A 25340-nucleotide genomic window follows, 5' to 3' on the forward strand; every position below is an offset into this window, starting at 1 on the left:
TTGTGTAAGGTGTAAGGTAGGGGTCTTGCTTCATGATTCTGCATGTGGAAATCCAATTTTCCCAGCACCATTTATTGAATAGACTGTCCTTGCTCCAGGAATTAGTTTTAGATCCTTGATCAAATATAAGTTGGCTGTAGATGTTTGGGTTGATTTCTGGTGTTTCAATTCTGTTCCATTGGTCTATCCATCTGTTTCTGTACCAGTACCATGCTGTTTTGATTACAACTGCCCTGTAGTATGTCCTGAAATCTGGTATTGTGATGCCTCCGGCTTTGTTTTTGTTGTACAAGATTGCTTTAGCTATTCGAGGTCTCTTGTGCCTCCATATAAATTTCAGCACCATTTTTTCCAGATCTGAGAAGAAGGTCTTCGGTATCTTGATTGGTATTGCATTGAATCTGTAAATTGCTTTTGGGAGAATGGACATTTTGATGATATTGATTCTTCCAATCCATGAGCATGGAAGATTTTTCCATTTCTTGGTATCCTCTTCTATTTCTTTCTTTAAGGTTTTGTAATTTTCATCGTAGAGATCTTTAACGTCCTTGGTTAAGTTTATTCCAAGGTATTTGATTGTTTTTGTAGCTATTGTGAATGGGATTGATCTTAGAAGTTCTTCCTCAGCCATGGCATTGTCTGTGTATACAAAGACTGTTGATTTTTGTGCATTGATTTTATACCCTGCTACTTTGCCAAAATCTTCTATGAGTTCCAATAGTCTCTTAGTAGAGTTCTTTGGGTCCCCTAAATAAAGAATCATGTCATCTGCAAAGAGGGATAGTTTGAGTTCTTCCTTCCCAATTTGTATCCCTTTAATTTCTTTTTCTTGCCTAATAGCTCTGGCTAGAACCTCCAGAACTATATTGAATAGCAGTGGTGAGAGTGGACATCCCTGTCTGGTACCAGATCTCAGTGGAAATGCTTCCAGCTTTTCCCCATTCAATAGGATGTTGGCTGTGGGTTTTTCATAGATTGCTTTGATTGTATTGAGGAATGTTCCTTCCAAACACAGTTTGCTTAGAGTTTTCATCATGAAAGGGTGTTGTATTTTATCTTTTCTTTTTTTTTTTTAATTTTTTTTTTTGACAGGCAGAGTGGACAGTGAGAGAGAGAGACAGAGAGAAAGGTCTTCCTTTTGCCGTCGGTTCACCCTCCAATGGCTGCTGCGGCCAGCACGCTGCGGCCGGCGAACTGCGCTGATCCAATGGCAGGAGCCAGGTACTTTTCCTGGTCTCCCATGGGGTGCAGGGCCCAAGCACTTGGGCCATCCTCCACTACACTCCCTGGCCACAGCAGAGAGCTGGCCTGGAAGAGGGGCAACCGGGACAGAATCCGGCGCCCCGTCCGGGACTAGAACCCTGTGTGCCGGCGCCGCAAGGCAGAGGATTAGCCTAGTGAGCCGCAGTGCCAGCTAGAAGGTTCACGTTTGCACATAGGTTAACACTCCACCTGGGAACCCTGCACATCTCAGAGTGCCTGGGTTCAAGTCCCAGCTCCACTCCTGGTTCCAGCTTCCTGCTACTGTGGACCCTGGAAGGCAGCAGTGTTGGGTGAAGTACTTGAGTCTCTGCTACCCATGTGGGGTCCCAGATTGAGTTCCTGGATCTGACCTGGCCTGGCCGTTGTGGGTGTTCAGGGGAGTGAATCAAATGATGGGAGCTCTTTCTCTGCCTCTTAAATGAAAACAAAAATAATCAAATGAAACTGCTGAGCTCTGGTGTCGTTATCTCTGAAATGGAACTGACCAGCTGGCAGGTAGATTTTAGAGAGTGGAAGCAAAAGCTGATTGTTTTGTACTTTACATGGACAAAGCCCTTGGAGATGTTCTGCTCTGCTGTTGTAACCCACAGGTCAGCCTGACAATCCTTGTTTCTTACTTTAGTAACGACTGACTGTTCCCCCAATTCACAGTCTTCTCCAAGACTGCTGAGAACTCCCAGGCAGCTAATTCTTCAAGGTCACGTCTGCTCCTAGGTGGAATGAATGAGACCAAGTTGACCCATGGCAGGCCAACGCCCATTAATTCAAGTTTTATGAATTAAAGTCAAACAATACAAAGAACACTCACTTAGGACTAACATCTGTGGCACCTGCCTTGACCTTCAACAGGTGACTCAAGTGCCTTATCTTTTGATTAGGAATCTGCCCTGATAAGCCTTCTCTTTTTTTCTTTTTGATTTTTTTTTTTTATTTGACAGATAGAATTAGGCAGTGAGAGAGAGAGATGGAAAGAAAGGTCTTCCTTCCGTTGGCTCACTCCCTAAATGGCTGCTACGGCCGGAGCTATGCTGATCCGAAGCCAGGAGCCAGGTGCCTCCTCCTGGTCTCTCATGTGGGTACAGGCGCCCAAGCACTTGAGGCATCCCTCACTGCCTTCCCGGGCCACAACAGAGAGCTGGACTGGAAGAGGAGCAACCGGGACTAGAACCCTGCTCCCTTATGGGATGCCAGCGCCACAGGCGGAGGATTAACCTAGTGAGCCACAGCACCTGCCCTGATAAGCCTTCTAAGCAGGAATGAGGTCACTGAGTTTCTTAATTCATCGTGCTGAATTTAACACAAACTCTAAGCATTATTCCATGAACTTGGTAACAAATATTAGCTTTTGATAACTTTTTAGAGTCTCACAGCTTTGTTCTAGCTGGTTAGAGTTGCTAACGGTCTTAACGTTAATCATAGATTGCAGTTAGTCTCAGTTCTTGTATCTGTTTTGAGAGATGGCATAGAGTAGTAAAAAGAACACTGGAGCTCTTATCTACTCCCTCCCAAACCAGAGCAATGGAACTTAACTTACTGTGTTTATTTAACCCACATGATTTTTTTTTGTCTTATCTATAAAATGGACCCAAAAACAATAGCTATTTCACAGGGATTTGCAAAAACTCAATGAGATCCTAAGTATGAATTTTTTATATATCTTTGTTTGAAACGCAGAGAGACAGAAAACTTCCATCTGCTGGTTCATTCCCCAAATGCCCTCCACAATCCTGGCCAGGCCAGGCTAAAGCCAGGAGCCTGGAACTCCACCCAGGACTCTTCACAGTGGCAGGGACCCAAGCACTTGAGCCATCTTCTGCTGTCTCTCACGGAGTGCATTAGAAGGGAGGTGGAGCTGCGACTCAAAGCCATGCACTTGGGTCTGGAATCTGGCTGTCCCAGTGGCATCCTAACTGCTACACCAAACACGTGCCCTGAAGTGTTCTGTGCTGTACAAAATAAAGGTTAGTTTTATTACCATTAGCCTCCAATTTCAGTTGCCCAGGCAGCCTCTTTTGTTTATTATTCTAAAGTCAGACTCTCTAGATTGCCTCAAGCAGTTTCATACTCTCACAAAGATGCATACATTCCTGCAGTCTCTTCATCAGGTCATTGCTTTATCAGAAATAAAGATTTTTGAGTTCGATCGGTAGCGGGAGCAGAGAACGGACCCCAGAGAGCCCTGAGCAGCCCCACCGCTGCTGGCCTAGTTACCGTCACACCCCAGGGGGAGCCGCAGCTGCCGCAGCCAGCCCCAGTCCCCATCACCGCAACCATGAGTGGCGAGGCCGAGACCCAGCAGCCACCCGCCGCCCCCAGCGCAGCCGAAACCAAGCCCAGCACCAGGGGCAGCGGCACAGAGAGCGGTGGCCCGGGAGGCCTCCCATCGCCGCCGGCGGGGACAAGAAGGTCATCGCAACAAAGGTTTTGGGGACAGGAAAATGGTTCAATGTAAGGAACAGATATGGTTTCATCAGCAGGACTGACACCAAGGAAGACGTATTTGTACCCCAGATTGCCATAAAGAAGAATAACCCCCAGGAAGTCCCTCGGCAGTGCAGGAGATGGAGAGACTGTGGAGTTTGATGTTGTTGAAGGAGAAAAGGGGGCGGAGGCAGCAAATGTGACAGGCCCTGGTGGAGTTCCAGTGCAAAGCAGTAACCATAACAAACGCTACCCACGTCCTAGGGGTCCTCCACGCAATGACCAGAATGACCAGAACAGTGAGAGTGGGGAAAAGAGTGAGGGGTCGGAGAGCGTGCCCGACGGCCAGGCCCTACTGCAGGTGAAGGTCCCACCTTACTACATGCGGAGACCCTATGGGCGTCGACCACAGTACTCCAACCCTCCTGTGCAGGGAGAAGTGAGGGAAGGTGCTGACCACCAGGGTGCAGGAGAACAAGGCTGACCAGTGAGACAGAATGGGTATCGGGGTGATAGCCCACGATTCCGCAGAGGTCCTCCTCTCCATTGAGGTCCTCTCCAGGCTGTCACAGAAGATAAGGAAAACCAAGGAGAGGAGACCCAGGGCCAGCAGCCACCTCAGCGTCGGTACTGCTGCAACTTCAACTACTGACGCAGATGCCCAGATGACCCTAAACTACAAGATGGCCAAGAGACAAAAGCAGCTGATCCACCAGCTGAGAATTCGTCCACTCCCAAGGCTGAGCAGGGCGGGGCTGAGTACAAGCTGCCTTAACATCTCTCCCATCATCCAGTTTAGTCATCCAACAACAAGTGAATATGACATTCCAGCAATCAGGAATGAACAAAAGATTGGAGCTGAAGACCCTAAGTGTTTGCTTTTTGTCCCTTGACCAGATTACTAGAACTGTCTGTATTATCTATGCAGCATGGGGTTTTTATTATTTTTACCTAAAGATGTCTCTTTTTGGTAACGACAAACATGGTTTTTAAAAAAGCCTGGTTTTTCTCAATATACCTTTAAAAGTTTTTAAATTGTTTCATATCTGGTCAAGTTGAGATTTTTAAGAAGTTCATTTTTAATTTGTAATAAAAGTTTACAACTTGATTTTTTCAAAAAAGTCAACAAACTGCAAGCACCTGCTAATAAAGGTCTTAAATCAATAATACAAAAACAGAAATAAAGATTTTTAAGGGTTCACATTTACATATTTTAAAAAGTTTTTGCAAGATAAGGAAATATAATCAGAAATCCTAAGTAATCTTGATGTCCAGGTTTCACCAGCCTATGACAAATGTGTTCCTATTCACATGAACCACCACGTTCAGAACCCTGCATTCCATGGGGGTTGTAGCAATGTGGGTGCTGAAACATGCAAGCCTCCCCCCCTCACTCCACCTCCAATCAACAGCTGTCAATGGATGAAGTTTAATTTTCAGCCCCAACAATCCAGTTCATACAGGACATCAGGGACCCCTTATGTTCTACATGTGGCCTCCAAGACACCCAAGGGTCACCTGGAAGGTCTCTGTCGCCCAGGCCCAGAAGTGGTGAGCATCACTTCCATCCACATTCCACTCTTCATAATGGTCCCTGGACCATACCTCACTGCACTGCTGGCTGGAAAATGCACAACTGTGGGCCCAGAGGAAAGGAACCCTGCGCTGTTAACAACCAGGGAGGCTGCGAGTGACCTTGTCTTCGGCTCACCCAGCTCCTGTAGCACGCTTTTGCTGCACAGAGAGGACCCGCATCCCTGCCACAGTCTCATGCCATTCTTGTACCCAGTTCAGGCAAAAATCCTAGGGAACAGACTCAAAGTCCAGCTGTATTAGCTTCTGGGTGGCAACCTTGGACTAAACAGGCAGGTGTTCTACCTCCCCCACATACAGTGGTAGAGCAGAGACAAGGAAACAAAAGTTTAAGACAAAAGAAAATTAAACAAGGACGTATTGTCAAAGGAAGAACACCAAGCAAGCAGAAGTCCCTGACCATGAGCATGAGGAAGGCCCTCCTGGCTGATACTGAGAAGGCTCCCTGCTCTGGAGGTGGAGAAATCCCAGAAATAGCCTCTGAATGTGCTCTCCTCTTCTCCATCGCTTTTTGTAGCCGAGAGCTCCACCTTCTGGAAGGTTCTTCCATGCATGCTGCCTCCTTGCTGTCTGCCACTTTCCTAATTCTGTCTGCAGCAGTGAGGGTGGAAACCAATGGGTGTTTTCAGGTTTAAGGGCAATCAGCTCCTGAGTCAAGGGTCTTTGGAAAAAAAGCATCTCTAGGTCATGCACACTGTGTGAAAGCCTCGCATAAATAAAAGGCTTCGGTAAAAAGGCTAAAGAAGAAGTGATAAAAGGAAGGAATATTTACCAGGTGCAACACTGTTGAAACACTGTAAAACTGGAATTCACTGAACTTGTTTATTCAGCAAATACTGGGCGACCATCTACTAAGAATGAAGCACTGTGCCAGATGCAGAGGACACAGCAGTAACAGATGACACTAATGACAACAAGAAGACTTCTGATTAAAAGTGAAGGGGAGTGTACATGCATTCTTGGTTTTGGTAAATCCAAAACATTTCAGAAAATGACACAATGTGTGCTAAACCTAAGACTTTTTTACTCTCAGTGAGTCTTAAATGAGGACAGAGTAAAAGCAGACAGAAATCCTAGGAAATGAAAGTTTTATGGTAATTTTCCCTTAAGGAACAAGACCATACTGGAGGGTTGATTGGGTGATCCCCACACATTTGCAACAAGCAACCTGTCCCTACCCAACAATTCCAAGTAGCAAACAAGTACAAAAGCAGGCAGAGCCTACCATGCTGCAGCACGGGCCAGGACAGAAACACACATTACTGGAAAATTGGTCAGGAGCCAGTGTGGTGGCTCAGCAGACTGAGCCTCTGCTTGCAACACGCACATCCCCTATGAGTGCTGGATAGACTCCTGGCTGCTCAACCCCTAATCTAGCTCCCTGCTAATGCACCTTGAAAAGCAGCAGAGGTGGCTGCGTGCTAGGGTTCCTGTATCACACGGAACACCTGAATGGAGTTCCAAGCTCCTGGCTTTGGACTGGCCCTGCCCTGGCCACTTAATTCATTTGGGGAGTGAACCTGCAGATGCAAGATCTCTCTCTCTCTCTCTCCACCTTTCAAATAAATAAATCTTAAAAAAAAAAGAAAGAAATGTGCCAAGCACTCAAGGAAAGTTTGGTTTTCTTTCTTTAACATTGCTTCTTTATTTAACATACCTTTATATGATGTAAGGGCTGTGATTCCTGACAATCCTGCCTACAAAACCAGTCTCTGCAAAGAGGTTGCTCAGTGGTATTGTCTGGGTCTGGGTCCGGGTCCCTCTCTCCTTCTACTGCATGGCCACTCACCCTTCTTGGTTTTTGGTCTGAATGATGTTCCTCTCTGAGTTGCAGTTTTTTCTGGTGTGACTCAGATTCTGCAAATATGTATTATCTCAAGTCAATCAAGATCCAGTCCAGATTCTGCCATTTAACTTTAACTATTTTCATATAAACACAGTGATTTAAAGACATTTGCAGCTTATTTTTCAGTAAGGCCTGGTATAGCTTTTAAGCAATTTCTTGCCAGCCATACACAGCGATGAATGGATTGTAACATACCGTAAGTACTACCACATTCCTAAAGGTAGATAAATCACCTCAAGTATTTTAAACTTGGATATGTTTCTTTAAAACGTGATTTTAAAAAATGCTACCAGTTTGTCTTTGATACCCACCATGTCTCCAGGAAATACGTGTTCAGGAAATATATCCCCAGGAAATGTGGTTAAGACAGACATCTGTTCTAGCCATCAGAATCCATACATCTGCTGCTCCTTCCATAGCTACCCCTCTCACTTCCTGTTTCCTTGCTCTCAGAGAGAGACAATGAATTGAGACTTGCTTGGGGTAGACTATGCTGTGCAGACCTGGAACTCAAGAATCCGAAGGGAGAATTCGTGTTCTCACTCATGACTTGAATGTTATCTGAGTTAATCAGATATTCGTGAGGGCTTTCTCGTAAGGCTAATGAAGGTGGCATTTTAGGAAAAAAACACCAAACAGACAAATACACAAATATGTGTACTATCTAAATATATTTAATGTAGTATTCTTTATAACAAATACTTTCTCAGTCATTGTGGAATGATTTAATAAACAATAATACACACGTGTTGGACACAGGCATTAAAAAACACATATTTTATCAAGTAGCAAATGACCTGAGAAAATGTTTGTTATAATATATTCACGGAAAAAATGGGTGAAAAACTATATTCAATAAAATTTCAACTAATAACCCTCCATGCTGATGTAATTTTTTATTTTTTACTTATTTATATTTTCTAATTCTAATTATAATGAGCAATGTTACTTTTGTGGTGAGGAATAGACCAAATACAAATAGACAGGAATAGACCTGTGAATAGACCAAATACAAAAAGCAGCAATCTATTTTCACAATATTCCTTTAAAAAAACAATCAGGGCTGGCACTGTGGCAGAATGGGTGAAGTCACTGCCTGCAATGCCTGCATTCCACATGGGCGTCAGTTCATGTCCCGGCGGCTCCACTTCTGATCAAGCTCCCTGCTAATGTGCCTGGGAAAGTAGTGAAAGATGGCCCAAGTGCTTGGGCCCCTGCACCCATGTGGGAAACTTGAAGAAGTTCCTGGCTCTTGGCTTCGATGTAGCTCAGCCCTGGCCATTGCAGCCATTTGAGGAGTGAACCAGCAGGTGGAAGATCTGTTTCTCTGTATCTCTCTCTCTCTCTCTCTCTCTAACTCTGCCTTTCAAATAAATTAAATAAATCTTTAAAAATCTATAAATTAATTCAAGGCAGTGAGCTAGACAGAGACAAATAGAACTCTCTCATCTGTTGGTTCACTCCAAGTATGTGCAACAGAGGGAGAGAAGCCAGGAACCAGGAACTCATTCCAGGTCTCCTATGTGGTAGAAGGATTTGTGCCATCACCTGCTACTTCCCAGGGTGCTCTTAGCAGGAATCTGGATTCCAGGGTGGAACTGGGACACATACCCAACACTCTGATACAGGAAGTAGTGTCTGATATGGGAAACATTGTCTTAATCCACCCCAATGTTTCTTACTTTCTTTTTTTAATAATTATTTTAATTTAAAGGCAGAGTTAGAGAGATGCAAAGGCAGAGGCAGAGACAGAGACAGAGGTAGGTAGGTCTTTGATCTACTGGTTCACTCCCCAGATGGCTGCAACAGCCAGAGCTGCCAGGAGTCAGGGGCCTCTTACAAGTCTCCCACGCAGGTGCAGGGACCCAAGGATTTGGGCCCATCTTCTCCTGCTTACCCAGCCTGTAGCAGAGAGCTGGATTAGAAGTGGAGCAGCTGGGACTCAAACCCGCACCCATATGGGGCGCCAGCCCTGCAGGCAGAGGCCTTACCCACTGTGCCACAATGCCAGCCTCCTTACTTTCTTTTACAATATGAATCCCTAGTTCATTCATGGACTGGCATGATTTTGCTTGCCCAGCCTCATTCTCTTTAAATCTATTCCAATCATCTCAGATCTTTTTCTTAAAAGTTTTAAATTGCTCACACTCATTCAGAAAATTAATAAGCCTTGGGATTCAACTTTACTCTGCAATACATCAAGTTATCAGAAGTATCTGGACTACTTGGTGTAATCACAAAACTTTACATAATCAAACACACACAAAGGCACATACACAGAGCTTTTAGATCAGCAGCTTTTAGAAATGGAGTTTTGTTATGGAAGCGGAAAGGGAATTTTCCTCTGAGGACACAGGTATTATGCTAAGCATCTGAATTTCACTGCCCTATCTGATTCTCAGAAATCTGTGTGGCACGCCTTACTTGTACATTACGCATGAGAAATTCTTCCAAGAAAGTTGTTATCCATCCAAGGTTATTTAGCCTGTGCCAGGGAAGTAAGAGCATACCATGAGTGTTGTTCTCTTGTCTCCAAAGCTCATGTCTTACCTGCGGCAATGCCTCATCTTCTTGAGGAATTCGCATCCTTGAAAAACAGTTTCATCAGGAAGGGGAAACTATGGCTTGACATTGTAGGGCAGAATCACTTTTTCCATCCTACTGCATGGATAATGCAAAGATGCCACCAGTCCTATTACAGAGTAGAAATTATCTCAGGGCTGGCCTTCGTCTCCCTAGACACACTCACTCCTTTCGTGCCTCAGTACTTAATCTCGAAGAGCTCTGTGCACCTGTCCTTGGGTGTCCTTGGCATACCAAGATAATGCACTTAACACTAAGCGTTTAGTACTTAGTATAGTTTTTTCTGCAAAGTGAAGTTGTAAATGCCAAAATTTTTTTTGCAAAAAAAAAAAAAAATTGGGATCACAGAACAAGATAGTTGAGTGTTTGGCTTTGTAGGTAAATATGCAAATCAATCACAGAAGCTCAGAGAGATAAGCAATGCACCTCAGTCACGTAGCTAATAAGTAGCAGAACCAGGATTCAAATCCAGTGCTTCTTGACTCCTGAGAGCCTGACATCTTTCCAGTACCCTGATGGGTCTCACCGTCAGCATTTATCAGCAACACCAGACACTTGTACAAAGACCAGCTGTCCAAGCTTCACCTCACAACTGTTGAATGACCATCTCCAGGGTCAGAACATGTGGGTTTGTTGTTTGTTGAAGTGATTTCCCAGGCAACCTTGCTACATGCCAGAGTTTGATAACCACCTTACTACACAGTGCTGTCTTCTGGTCTTATAGAATTGGTCCTCACTGAAGCAAAACAACTTGTAGATTAACTCTTTGTGTCTTATGGGAGTTACTAGTGAACTGGCAAAATCCTGCCATTTTGTGAATTTTTGTGAAGCTTTACATTGTGTTTGAATTTTTTTGCTTTATCTTGCATGCGTTGTTTTTAACTGCTGTCAGCTTAGTCACAGTTAACCTGCAGAATCCGTTGGTTTATCTGACTCCACACTCCAAAAATTCTGTAATAAATATTAGATTCTGTCTTTCACTTTGGGACACCAGATCTGCCAGAGATTGCCCTTTGCTTTACAGTGCCTTTTGCTTTGTTCACAAAATGCAAATATTAAGCAAATTTGACTGGGTTATTAGGACTAAATGTGGTTATATTTGCAAAAAATTCAGTAAAATGATTAAGTATCAAGAGATTCTCATGATTAGAAATGGTAAGACTGGGGCAAGTAATGTAGCACAGTAGGCTAAGCCTCTGCCTGTGGTGCCAGCATCCTATGTGAGTGCCATTGCAGCCTTTTGGGGAGAAAACCAGCAGATGGAAGACCTCTCTATCTGTCCCTACCTCTCTGTCAGTAAATCTGCCTCTCAAATAAATAAAATCTTGAAAGAAAGAGAGTGAGAGTGAGAGAGAGAGAGGATGGAAGGACGGACGGATGGACAGACGGACATGATTACCTTTAGTGATCCCAAAGGACTAGGGACTAGGGACTACACCTACTCCCAAAATGAGGCCATTTAGGTAACTCATTGATTATAGGTCAAGGTCAGGGCCTCTACAATGTTTCAGAAGTGTTATGTACACAATTTCCCCATCCCTCATCCATTCCCTGCTTCTGATCACAATACAGTCCTAGTGTCTGACTACAGATGTCATCTAAAGTTCACTGAAACCAAGACATTTCTCTTCCCACTGCAGAGTGTTCTTATTGAAGATTTGCAGAGTTTCTCTCTTTCTTCTGTGCTGCAAGTCAATCTCTCAAGTTTAGGAATAAGAGATAGAAATACTTGACTATATAACGTCACTGAAACACTCCCCAACTTCCAAGAGGAATTTCCAACTTTGAGATGTTTTAGATCACTTCCCAGCTGCTATCTTTCAGTGAACACAGAAAAAAAATGGTCTGAACATTGTCAAGAATGAGGTTCCATCATGAGATATATAGACGCACTGTGTTATTACTCAGCCATCAAAAAGAGTGGAATCCTGCCATTTCTAGCAACATGGATGGAACTGGAAGACACTGTGTTAAGTAGAGTAAGCCAGGTACAGAAATACAAATACTGCGTGTTCCCACTCTTACTGGAAGCTTAAGAAGTTGATTCTATAGAAGTCAAGTAGAATAGCATTAATCTGAGACTGGCAAGGGTAGGGTGAGGGATAGCAGTAAGTAAGGTGAAAAGCAGCCAGAGTTACACAGCAGAATCAAGTTGTAGTGCTCTGCAGTACCATGGGTTGAACACAGTTCACAACAATTTATTTTTATATTTGCCAAAGAACTAGAAGACACGGGATGGCGCTGTGGTGCAGCAGGTTAAAGCCCCAGCCTGCAACACTGGCATCCCATATGGGCAGGGTTCAAGTCCCAACTGCTCCTCTTCAGATCTAGCTCTCTGTTATGGCCTGCGAGGGCAGTAGAAGATGGCCCAAATGCTTGGGCCCTGCACCCTCATGGGAGACCTGGAAGAAGCTCCTGGTTCCTGGCTTTGGATCAGCTCAGCTCTGGCCATTGCTGTCATTTAGCGAGTGAACCAGCAGATGGAAGACCTCTCTCTCTCTCTCTCTTTCTCTGGCTCTGCTTCTCTCTGTAACTCTGTCTTTCAAATTAATAAAATAATTCTTAAAAAAAAAAGAACTAGAAGGAATCCTAACACAAAGAAATTATTAATATTGAAGGAATTAGAAATGCTAATTACCCTGATCTGATCATTACACATTGTATACATTTATCAAATTACCACACTGTACCCCATCAAAATTTCATAAAATGGAAAAGCAGGAAATCTTTATTCGAGTTCTGATAATGGAGACTATTCAACTCTTCTACTCCTCAACCCTAGACCATTAAATGGTGCTTGCATGAGACTGTGCAATGAGAAGGAATATGATAAACTCATAGACTTTAAGATAACTAGTAAGTTCCTGTTGATGTGCTTTCCATGATTTTTTGAAATGCTTTTCTTTATATTTCATCTAGTTTTTCATGCTTGTAATTAATGTCTGGTATCTCTCCAGAATCCATTTGCACCATTTTCTCTTGTCCTTCAGTCTTGTCGTCACTACAAAAGAAGCAAGTCTGCTCTGAGCACTTGCAGCCCCATTAGTGATTAACACAGAGGACCCAGGAAACACCCGTGTCCTCAGCCTGAGCCATCTGCTGTCTTCCAGTACGCTGCTATCAAGGAATGGCTAGCCCAACAGTTTCAGCCATCAGGCTCCTGTCATGGCTCCCTCACTATTCTTTCAGGAGTTAACTTCAAATCAACAAGCAAAAACTTGAGTCTTTTCAATGAACTTCATACTGTTAAGCATACAGAAACATACAAGAATCAACACATTTAAAAGCTAGAGGAGGAATATCATATACTCAAATGGTTCCCAATAAATGGTATAGACTTGAGAAAGTCAGAGTTGAGGAGTCTCCATTATGAAAACTCAAAGGGCATTCCTGCTTTTCCATGTTATGAAACCTTGTTCCTAGTATTTTATAATAACATTTATATGCAATACAATGTATGCTACATGTATACAATATGTAGTGATAAATTCAGGGTAATGAGCATTTATATCTCCTTAAATAGGTATGAATTAAAGAAATGACATAAATTATGGGGTCAGTGCTTCCCCAGGGATGGTACCTGGATCATGAGACACATCTCAGAGGTGGTTAAGAAGCACAGCTTCCTGAGTTACACACCAAACTGTAGAGTCAGGATCTCTGAGTGTAGACTAAGCAATAACCTTTAACCAGGTTCTGTGGTTCTTTTTATGCCCACAGTTTGTAAATTTCTCATGGGAGAAATGTTCTGGGCAGTTATGAAGAGGAAAGAGTCACACACAATTGTTCTTCCATAGCTGAATGTGTTAACACTCTAACTAGAAAGAGTTTCATCATTTGTACACATTAAAATTGAATGTGAACTTGATGTGAAATGCAAATTCCTGTATCACAGAATAATTCCTACTTAGAGGATATGGGGTGAGATCCAGCAATCTGCATTTCTGATATGCATAGTAGTGATTACAGTCATTTAAAGTGGGTAACACTTTGCGAAGTGCTGGCTAAAACCATGGTCGGTTAGATGGCAGTTGGCTGTCACCTTGCGCACTCTCTGCAGGGTGTGGTAACATTTAAAGGGTATTATTTTGCTAGTATCTCTAAGTTTCCCAAGAAGGCAAACCCATATTATCAAGCAAACAGTCAGAGGGAACCCTCATTTAGTGCTGTGGTTTGAATTGATGCAGCCACTTCATTGACTATCTCTGTTCACTATAATCAACTGTTATCTGGCTCAGAAAATTCATACTTTAAAAAAATGTACTATGTTCAGTCAGACCTGCTTTCTACTTTGAAAATACAATCCATAAATGGAATACAGATTTGAATATTATTTCCCAAAATAGTAACTATCTCCTAAGAAGCAAAATTGTAAATGTGGCATCTTGGTACTTACACAGGTTGTCAAAAAGTACAATATGACATAGCAGAATCCTCAGCCTTTTAAAGTCACAAAATCAGAGGCAAAAGAAAACCTGTACAAGGCAGCTCACATCACGTGTAAGGAGCCCCAGTGCTGGAGGATGGAAGCCAATGTTATCCACCACTTCTCCTCTCCTGCAGCCAGAACTCATCACAGGCCAAAGTCAAAGTCCACAAAACCCTAAATCAGTCTCCAGTGATTAAGAGATCTATCAGGCCGACTCAAAAGGAGCCTTTACAGATTCATTGCTTACCAAAAGGGAAACTGCATAAAATTCAGAAAAATATCCACAAATGTCCAACATATGTTTATTATACAATTAACATGAACTATCAAAGAAGAAAGCATTCGACTGTGAAAGCAAACACCTTGCATATTTATGACTGAATGAGAATAGAAGGGCAGAAAGATCTTGCAGAAGACCCAGAATGACCTCTGTGTTGAGTACGTGCCTAGGACATATCATCATCCTTATCAATCCCAGATGTTGAAAACGCATTGAGGCTTGTTCTGACTTCCAGGTTATTTTCAGAATTGCACAAACAACCAGTGGAAAGGCTCACCCTGCAGTGCAGAAAAAGTAGTAGCTTAGACAGAGATATGCTCATTTGCCAAGACAATCTGGGGCTCTGAATCCCTTCCCTAATCATCTTTGCTGAATTCTGAGCACAGTCTTGCCTGATGCAAATGAGACATGATTTTTCTGACTACCTGACATCAACTTTTTGGTAACCAACACAAAAGCCAATGGTATTCCAGGGTGCTTCAAAAAGTGAGAGGTGAAAAATAGAAAAGAGGAGTGTATTTTTGATGCAAAAAAATGTGAGATGCATCGTAGGAGGAGTTTCCAAAAGGTTCACGGAAAATATGTATTATGAGAAAGTCAGGCAGATTTACAAATATTTTTGCACCAAAATAAACTTGTCTTTAAATTCTTTCTTTCCACAAATCTGAAGTTCCCTCATGCCTCTAATGGAAAGAAGCCCACTACTAGGAATCACAGATGAAAGCATTGCTATGGAGTTCAGGAGAAGAAAATAACTGTTTCTGCTACTATATTGCGTTTATTTTTAAGTTTTTATTTGTTACTTACTTTCATATTATTTGAAAGGCAGAGAGTCAGAGACCTCCCAACTACTGTTCACCACTCAAATGCCCACAACACCTGGGTCTAGGCCAGGCCAGATCCAGGAGCCAGAAACTAGTGTTGGTCTCCCACATGGGTGGCAAAGACACACGCCCTTGAGCCATCATCTGCTGGCTCTCAGATGCACATTAGCAGGAGGCTAGAATTGGAAGTGGTGGTGGAACCAAACCCAATTACTCTGACAACACAACATGGGCATCCCAAGCAGTGTCTTTTTTTTAATGTGTTTTTTTTATTTAGTAAATATAAATTTTCAAAGTACAGTTTATGGATTACAATGCCCCCCCCCCATAATTTCCCTCCCACTCGCACCCCTCCCATCTCCCGCTCCCTTTCCCATTCCATTCACATCAAGATTCACTTTCAATTATCTTTATATACAGAAGATTGATTTAGTATATATTAAGTAAAGATTTCATCAGTTTGCACCACACAGAAACACCAAGTGTAAAATACTGTTTCAGTAGTAGTTATAGCATTACTTCATATTGGACAACACATTAAGGACAGATCCCACATGAGAAGTAAGTACACAGTGACTCCTGTTGTTGACTTAACAATCTGACACTCTTGTTTATGGCGTCAGTTATCTCCCTAGGCTCTAGTCATGAGTTGCCAAGGCTATGGAAGCCTTTTGAGTTTGCCGACTTTGATCTTATTCTGACAGAGTCATAGTCAAAGTGGAGGTTCTCTCCTCCGTTCAGAGAAGGATACCTCCTTCTTTGATGGCCCCGTTCTTTCCACTGGGATCTCACTCGCAGAGATCTTTCATTTAGGTCTTCTTTTTTTTTTTTTTTTCCAGAGTGTCTTGGCTTTCCATGCCTAAAATACTCTCATGGGCTCTTAAGCCAGATCCGAATGCCTTAAGGGCTGATTCTGAGGCCAGAGTGCTATTTAGGACATCTGCCATTCTATGAGTCCCAAGCAGTGTCTTAACCACTGCATTAACCATCCATCCTTAGGTTTAAAACCAGACTAATTCCCCTGATCTTAATCTTTCTGAGTATTTGGCCTTACTCTTCCTTAGGGTTAATGTGTTCTACCAGTGCTGCAATAACATTCCACCTTATCAAATGACGTTGGAATCAAGATGTTAAGATACAGATTTAATATTAGAATTTGGCTATATTATAAATAAGTTAAAATCCTACAAAAAAAGTACATGAGTTCTTTTAATTCTCTTGCTAGACAACAACTACCATGCATATGAAAATGAGATTCCTTAACATTTTTATTTTGAGGTCTGGCATTGTGGCATGGCAGGTTCAGCAACTGCCTAAAATGCCACATCCCATATGTGTACCAGTGTGTGCCCCAGCTGCTCCACTTTCAATCCACCTCCCTGCTCGTGGTGTGGGAAAAGCAACATAAGATGGTCCAAGTATGTGGGCCACTGCCTCCCACATGAAAGAATGGATGAAGCTCCAGGCTTCAGTCTGGCCCAACCTTAGCTATTGCGCCACCTGGGTAGTGAATCAGGCAATAGAAGACGTATTTTTCTGTAATGCCAACTTTCAAATCCACTTCAAAAAATTTATTTTGATGGCTGGCATTGTGGCACAGAGAGCAATGCCAGCTTCCCATATAAGCAACTAACTCAAATCTGAGTTCCTCCACTTCTCATTCACCTTCCTACCCCTTAGGAAAAGCTCAAAATACAAGCAGTACTCATGGTCAGAGCAGACTTGTTTGCTTGTTTCTCAAGAAAACTACAACTGAATGAACTGAGACTGTTGGATAGATGCCTTCTATGACTGATGCGAGTATAACAAAGCATTTTGAGCCAACTGAGGAAGTGAGTGAGCTCTGAGAAGAACAAAGAGATGATGGTGGTATGCTCTCTGTGCATTGACCTCTGTTTGTATTTCAGCTGTTTGAGAAAGTCAAGGAATTCTGTCCAAACGTACATGAGAAGATCCGGGCTGTTTCCGCGGATCTCAACCAGAACGACTTTGCCATCAGCAAGGAAGACCTGCAGGAGCTCCTCTCGTGCACAAACATCGTCTTCCACTGCGCGGCCACTGTGCGCTTTGACGACAACCTCAGGTACACGGCCTGCCCTCGCCCCACTTGTGTGTGTATGTGAGCATGCGCACAGGTGTCTGCTGCGTGATGTTTTGGTCATAGAAGGCATCGGTCCTCAACAGAAAATACACCAAGTCCCCTCTTCCATGTGGTGCTGTGGAGAACATTCGTTCCAGCTCATTTTAGGACATCTGTGATTATGTGGATCTATGTTCAGTGTTACAAACTGTGCAGACTGATGTTTTTCAGCCTGCTCAATTTTGTTCGTGGGATTTTTGGCCAACAAATATGCTATTATGAACTGTAATGTAAACATAACCTTCCATTGAACACATATATACTATACTCCACCAGTGCGGTATTGGTGGACATGGTCATTTTTCAGTAGCTAACAATTCTGTGATGAACATCTCAGTGCACATCGTTATTTTGCCTCTGTGTGTTCTCCTTGCAATGAATTCCCAGAACAGTCAGGTACATAGAAGATGTGCCCAGGTTGTGAATTCGTTGCGTTTTGCATAGATTATTTAATTATTCTCCAAGTGATACTGCCTTACACTGTCCCTGTGCATGTAAATACTCACTTCTTAGGCTCACACCATGGTAGAAATGGGATTCCACGTTTTTGTTTTGTTTTGTTTTTGTTTTTGTTTTTTGTAAAGGAGCAGCTGGGACTAGAACAGGTGCCCATATGGGATGCTAGTGCTTCAGGCCAGGGCATTAGCCCACTGCGCCACAGCACCGGCCCCCATGTTTTGGTTTTTATTCTTTGATTGCGAAGACTGACTTTTAAATGTTTATTAGTATTTTATTCTTTTGTGAGGTGTCCTTTGTTTTCTTTAATTATTTTTCCATTGAAATATTTCTTTTTGAGGTTGCCTGGAAGATGGAGCTTTTAACTCCTTGTCTTCTAGAATGCTCAGAACATTTTAACAAGGTAGCATTTGTCTTTCATCCCCCTTTATTATTTATGCATTTGATAATTTCTTCCAGAATTTAATGGTTTCATTTTTACATTTCAATTTCTTAGCCATTTCAAATTTATTTAGCCACAAAGAGGAAATTCTATTTAAAAATTCTATAAGAAAAGTCAGGTAGGTGTGATGCTGGCATAGTGGTATGTTGTTAATATTCATGACTTATTTTCACTCTATATTTAATATGAAGTGCTTACACAAATTTTATTTTGCCAGGCAGAGTTACACAGAGAGACAGAGAGTTATAGACAGTGAGAGGGAGACAGAGAGAAAGTTCTTCCTTCCATTGGTTCACTCCCCTAATGGCTGCTATGGCTGACGCGCTGTGCCGATCCGAAGCCAGGAGCCAGGTGCTTCTTCCTGGGCTCCAATGTGGGTGCAAGGACCCAAGCACTTGGGCCATCCTCCACTGCCCTCCTGGGCCACAGCAGAGAGCTGGACTGGAAGAGGAGCAACCGGGACTAGTACCCGGTGCCCCAACCAGGACTAGAACCCGGGGTGCCGGCACCACAGGCGGAGGATTAGCCAAGTGAGCCACGGCGCCAGCCACAAATTTTATTTTTAAACCCTTTAATGTATTCCACAAATCAGACTATCTCTACCAATATCACACATCATTTTAACTAGTGTAATTTATTAAGGCAAGAATACATAGAGCATTCTTTTTTTAGAAGCTTCCTGAATATCCTGTCCTACTTTTGAATTTAGAATAATTTTGCCAAGTTTTTAAAAAAATCCAAGAGTTTGTTGAGGATTACCTTGTAGAACTTGACATTTAAAATGCCTATTCTTTCTCCAAAAATGATGTATGTCTTTACTTATTAAATTAATTATGACCATTAATGAGGTTTTACAGTTTTCTTAATATATTCTTTTAGGGTTAATTTCCCTCTTAAGCATGCAATTTTGAATATACCTTTATTCTATTTTCTCTAAATTTGGTTTAATGGAAAATTAGTGATTTTTTCCACATGATTTTGATAATTGGACACATTGCTTATCTTATTGTACACCCCAGTTCAGACTGTTTCCCAAATATACAATTAACTAATCTGATAGTGACTTTTACTGTCTATTCCATACTTAAAGCTTTCATTAATTGTATTTTCCTCTCCAACTACAGGGCTGGTGTGATGTTAAGTAGTAGTCAATGTGGGCATCCTCCCTAGCCGTGGTTTACAAGCAATGCACCCTGTAATCACCACTAACCCTGACACTAAGCAAGCAAATTGCTATGTACATTGTTTCATCATTTCATTCATGTTTTTGTAAATAAGTTAAACTGGGAGTCAAGGGGAGTGTGGCGTAGTGGGTAAACCTGCTGCCTGCAATGCCAGCATCTCATAGAGGTGCCGCTTGGAGTCCCAGCTGCTCTAGTTCCTATCCAGCTCCCTGCTAATGTGCCTGGGAAAGCAGCAGAGGACAGCCCAATGCTTGCACCCTTGCACCCATGTGGGAGTCCTGAGAGAAGCTCTTGGCTTCAGATCAGCTCAACAACCACTATTACAGCCCCTTTGCAAAGTGAACCAGCGGATGGAAATGCTGCCTCTTGCTCCCCCTCTAACTCTACCTTTCAAATAAATAAATCTTTTTAAAAATGGGCATAGATGCTAAATGCCATTTAAAAAGCTTTTGTCTATATGAACTGGTCTTGGTCTTTCTGAATTAAGTTAGATGAATGAATAGGTTTATTGACGTTGGATAAACCATGTATTCCTGTAATGAACTGTTTTACTGTCACCTCATACAGCTTTTATTCTGTTAGCTACAATTTAGGATTTTGACATCAGTTTTCCTATTTGACCTGGATCCTAACAACGGCAGCTTACATTGCTCATTTACAACATTCAGTGTCACTCCCATCCAATTCATTTCTATTTTATGAATTGAGTTTTATGTTAATTTGTATGCAGGGGACCAAATGTCCTCCAAATACAATATATATGGTGCTGTGGTGAAGAAGATTTATGTACATAGAATCTATCATCAGCACAAACCCCTGTCAGTTCCTGGGACTATACAGCCACGGTCCTCTGTGGCTGTCACCCAGTTCTTAGAGATATGGGGGTTACTGCAGCAGGTACACATGCAGCAAGGGGCGGGGGGTGCTGGTGCCCTCATCCTGTCCCTTCTACTTCACCTTTCTAGACACGCCGTGCAGCTCAATGTCACGGCCACCCAGCAGCTGCTGCTGATGGCCAGTCAGATGCCAAAGCTGGAAGCCTTCATCCACATCTCCACAGCCTTTGCCAACTGCAACCTGAAACACATCGATGAAGTCATCTATCCATGCTCTGTGGAGCCAAAAAAGATCATCGACTCTATGGAGTAAGTTGGGTCAAATGAAGGGAGAAGGGAGTGGGTGAGTTGTGTTCTGATTCTCTGTAACCCTGGATTAACAGGGTAACCACGTGGGGTACCCTGGAATCGAAATGCGTTGAAAGGGGCTAACCTGATTGCTCTGACCCTGCTGGTCCATGCAAGCCATTTTGGGAAGTGTATTGTTAAAGGGGAAGGTGATAGAAAGCAACGTTTTTAAATGATTCCCAACTGCGGGAGGCATGTGGAATACCATGCATTGTCAGACTGACATGGGTTTGACTCACGGCTGCACAATTGGCCTCCCTGCAACTTAGAGCCAGTTCTTGGCCTCCCTGAGCCCCATTTTCAAATGGGCCCATCTTCTAGTTCTGATGATGAGTTGTTGCGTAAAGCACTTATTACAGAGCCGCGCAGTGTTCACCAGTCATTCATCAAGTGGTTGGCCAAGACGACGAAGCAGGAATGGGAATCCCTCCAAGAGGGGGCAGAAGGCAGAGTCCCCTGCTGTGTCTGCCTGGGATGTACTTTCCTTATTGTTCTGTTACACAGCGAAAATGAGCACATTTATATTTTTTCCCATTTAACTAAAATTACCCTGTTTTGTGATTTTAAAAAAAAACTCCCTTTTAAAATATTCTAACAGAAATGTGACAATTTCATAAAAAAATTTCACATAGGGCTGTTTTTATATTGAAAATCAGCTATTAAAATTTTTAGCTAAGAGTGCATTCCCTTCAGGGAAAACATTTTTATTTCTTCCAGCTCTAAGGTTAGATATTTCTTTACCTGTCATTTAAAGATATCCAAGACAAAGAAGAATCAAGCTCACCTTAATTATCTAGATGTTGCTTAACTGGCATAAAGCAGCGTTTCATAGCTCGCAGTTGCCCAGGATAGCTGCAGAAAAGGCAGGTGTGGCTTGACCCACCTGTGCTATGGTGTGAGTGTTGGTTTGGGTGGTCCCCACAGGCCCTGTGTTAAAGTCACGGCCTCCATCCAGGGCAGTGCTACTGGGAGGTGGTAGAAGTGTTAAGAGCTGGGGCCTCGTGGGCGGTCTGTGGGTCCCTGGGCGCTTGCCTGTGGAGGGTGGTTCTCACGCCAGGGTGGTTCTAAAAGCCTCTCTGCTTCCTGGCTCACCACAACCCATCACAGTGTGTGCTCCCCCAGGCCCCCAGCCAATGGACCCCAGTCTCAGACACGGACCTCCAAAACCGTGGGCTGAAATACAGCTCCCTCCTACATCAGTCGTTTGTCTCAGATGTCTCACTGTGGTGATCAAACGGCTGAGCAGTACCGTGCCCCAAGCCAGGCTGGGAAGCACCTCTAAGCCCTCAGGGCATGTCCAGAATGCGGCTGGCTGCCCTTTTTCAGGGTTGTTTCCTGGCAAGGGCAGTGCTGGCATGTTCAATGCCCAGGGAACGGGCAGACACCCTGTGACTCCAGAGCATGGTACCAAGTTTCCTCCGATGCAGATCCCCTAACTGGCAGGGCACTCAGGAACAGGGAATCCACCCGCAACGGGGACTCAAGGGACTGTCTCACTCCCCCATCGCTGTGTCCAGCACGTAATCACCCTATCGTTCAAAGACTGAGCTCACCTCCATGGGGAGGAGTTGGCATTCAGTGCTTGCCTGTCACCCTCAAGTAGTTGTCACCCACAAAACAGGGTGTAGTCCAACTGTGACTGGCATTTCAGGCTGCCATTTACTGCTCTCCTAGGGCAACGATTAGGTAAACAATTATACAACCAAACAGAAGTGGTTGCATGTTCAGTTAAGGAACAAAGGTGGTTTTTCTTTAAAAAGAAAAAAAATCGAGAAAGAGGTATATCCAATACTTATTAACTCAGATTTCTAAATTCAAGACCAGCTGCCCATTATTATTTCTGACCCCTTCCTTTAGACCTGGGCTGTGGTCACCGGCAAGTCTCGACCCCTCCCAGGCGCTCCTTTTAAGTTCCTAGGTCTGTTCCAAGAGGCTGCTTCTCCCTCCACTCCAGCTGGTTACCTCCAACTCAGACATCAGCACTCGTCCCTGAGCCCGCTACTTAATGCCCTTCCCAGAGCCACTGTGGTATCCAAGGCTTGTCTCTACCACTGCCCTTAACGTAGGTCACTGTAATTTTCTGGTTGCTTATCTTTGTTCTTCAGTGAACAATGAGCTGTGTTTCTTGGTCCTCCTTGCATCTCCGGGGCCAGTACATATTAGGAACTCATGCACTTGTTCTTTGTTATTATGTGAAAGCCAGAGAGAGCCTGTACATGCTCTCCTCCATTCCCTAAAGTGCCCACCACAGGTGGGAATAGGCTGGGGCCGCAGCTCGGAATCCAACCCAGGTCTCCATGTGAGTAGCAAGGACCCATTTGCTTTCTTTGAAGGCTTTTGTTTAAATATAAATTTCATAGGTACAACTTTTGGAATATAGCGGTTCTTCCCTCAATACCCACCCTCCCACCCCACTACCACCCTGCCTCCTACTCCCTCTCCCATCCTATTCTTCATTAAGATTCATTTTCAAATATCTTTACACTTGATTTTAGCCAAAAGGCCAAGAAGCAGTTTTAATTATTTTTAAATAGTACAGAAGATCAACTCTACACGGAGTAAAGATTAACAGTTTGCACCCACACAGACACACAAACTATAAAGTACTGTTTGAAGACTAGTTTTACCTTTAATTCTCATAGTGCAGCTTATTAAAAACAGATCTCCTACATGGGAAACAAGTGCACAGTGACTCCCGTTGTTGACTTAACAATTTACACTCTTATTTATGGTATCAGTTATCACCTGAGGCTCCTGTCATGAGCTGCCAAGGCTGTGGAAGCCTCTTGAGTTCGCCAACTCTGATCTTATTTAGACAAGGCCATCGTCAAAGTGGAAGTTCTCTCCTAACTTCAGAGAAAGGTACCTCTTTCTTTGACGGGACCCAATTCATTAAGCCTTCATTGCTGTCTCTCACGGCCTGCTTTGGTGCTAAACTGATTCCAAGGGCAAAAGTGGGACTCAAACCCAGGTACTCCTAAGTGGACCACAGATGTCTTAGCCACCAAACTAAACACCAGCCCTAGAATGAATAGTTTCTCCTAACACTAGATCATCATTGTGCCACTGTCTTAGCTGTTTTTGTTTGGGCAGAATCGAGAGTGGATGTCAGAATTCTGTAACATAAGACTTTGGACCGTGGAAGTCTTGAGTGCATGCTCACACTGTATCCATTTTTAAGTTTATATTTACTTATTTGAAAGGCACATTTTCCATCTGGTTCACTCCTCAAATGTCCACAAAGGCTAAGGTGGCCAAGACTGGGCCAGGCCAAAGCCAGGAGCCAGAAATTCCATCCGGGTCTTGAGTCATTCTCTCTTGTCTCCTGAGCGCATCATTAGGAAAGTGGATTGGAAGCCCAGCAGATGTCCCAAGTGACAACTTAACCCACTGTACCGCAACACCTGCGCCTTAATCCGATTTCTGATGGCCCATTTTTCCTTCTCATTTCGAGTAACACTTTGAACAAAGCCCAGCACTTCCTCAGGGACTACCCATCATTCATGTAGGCTTCAACAAGTTCTTTATCAGGTGGAATTCAGGTGGAACTTTCTGACGTTTAGACTAACAAGGAACTGGGGCCTGCTGCCATGGCTCCGCCTGCAGCTCCAGCATCTCACATAAGTGCCAGTTCGAGTCCCAGCTGCTCCTCTTCTTATCCAGTTCTCTGCTGTGCCTGGGAAAGCTGTAGAAGATGCCCCAAGCCCTTGGGCCCCTGCACCCACATGGAAGACTTGGAATAAACCCCTGGCTCCTGGCTTTGGCCTGGCCCAGCCCCCGCCACTGCAGCCATTTGGGAAGAGAACAGGCAGATGGAAGTTCTGTCTCTATGCCTCTCCTTCTGTCTCTGTATCTCTGCCTTTCAAATAAATAAGTAAACCGTTAAATCAAAAAAAAAATAGAGCTTATTACTTTATTTTATTGTGGCGAGGGGAGGGGGAAGGTGATCAGAAAAAGTTATTTGTCCAAGAGACAGTATTAGAACCAAGCCTTAGAACAAACAAACAGTAAAGTTATTCTGAATACATTCATGTATGTGAATCCAGATTTCAGTTGCTTTGTGTTATTTTGTTTTCTCCTATTTCTTTCTTGATTTAGTAAAGGCCTGTGGCTAGAGTGGTTTTCATGGCTTTCAGATTTCTGGTTCCTTTGGTAATTTTCATTTCCAGGGCCTACAGCCAGTCCAGAAACATGTGGTATAATTGTGTGAGTATAAAAACTTTAGTATGTGAGCATGCACACATTGTTAAAAATTTTTAAATATTTATTTATTCATTTGAAAGACAGAGTTTACAGAGAGGCAGAGGCAGAGAGAGAGAAAGAGAAATGTTTTCCATCTTCTGGTCCACTTTTCCAATGGCTGTGATGGCCAGAGCTTCCTCCAGGTCTCCCAGGTGGGTGCAGGGGCCCAAGCACTTGGGCCATCCTCCACTGCCTTCCCAGGCCACAGCAGAGAGGTGCATCGGAAGTGGAACAGCCGGGACTAGAACTGGCGCCCATATGAGATGCCAGTGCTGCAGGTGGCAGCTTTACCCACTGGGCCACAGCACCAACTTCATACACACATTTTAAAAACTTAGACTTGTAATCAGTGTGAGCACCATGACCATTACCCAGCCATTGTCCCCATCTCTATTTTCCCAGTATAGTAGTATAGATTTCTCAATGAATCAAGGATTGCCAACAAAATTAGCT

The 25340-nt window shown here is 43.4% G+C and overlaps 1 protein-coding gene and 1 pseudogene across 3 annotated transcripts in view; both read left to right on the forward strand.

The window, feature by feature from the left end:
* FAR2 (fatty acyl-CoA reductase 2) overlaps window positions 1-25340 on the forward strand; it is a 163558-nt gene that overhangs the window by 111024 nt on the left and 27194 nt on the right. For all 3 annotated transcript variants that reach the window (XM_051850370.3, XM_089304791.1, XM_051850368.3), the window contains exons 3-4: window positions 17147-17322; window positions 20427-20606. In XM_051850370.3, the coding sequence (XP_051706330.1) occupies window positions 17147-17322; window positions 20427-20606 (356 nt within the window). The remainder of the gene's footprint in view (window positions 1-17146; window positions 17323-20426; window positions 20607-25340) is intronic.
* On the forward strand, window positions 3536-4839 carry LOC138843719 (Y-box-binding protein 1 pseudogene; annotated as a pseudogene).

The sequence above is a fragment of the Oryctolagus cuniculus genome, chromosome 9 (genome assembly GCF_051225735.1).
Source record: "Oryctolagus cuniculus isolate XC-2025 breed Fujian yellow rabbit chromosome 9, ASM5122573v1, whole genome shotgun sequence".
Taxonomy (NCBI): domain Eukaryota; kingdom Metazoa; phylum Chordata; class Mammalia; order Lagomorpha; family Leporidae; genus Oryctolagus; species Oryctolagus cuniculus.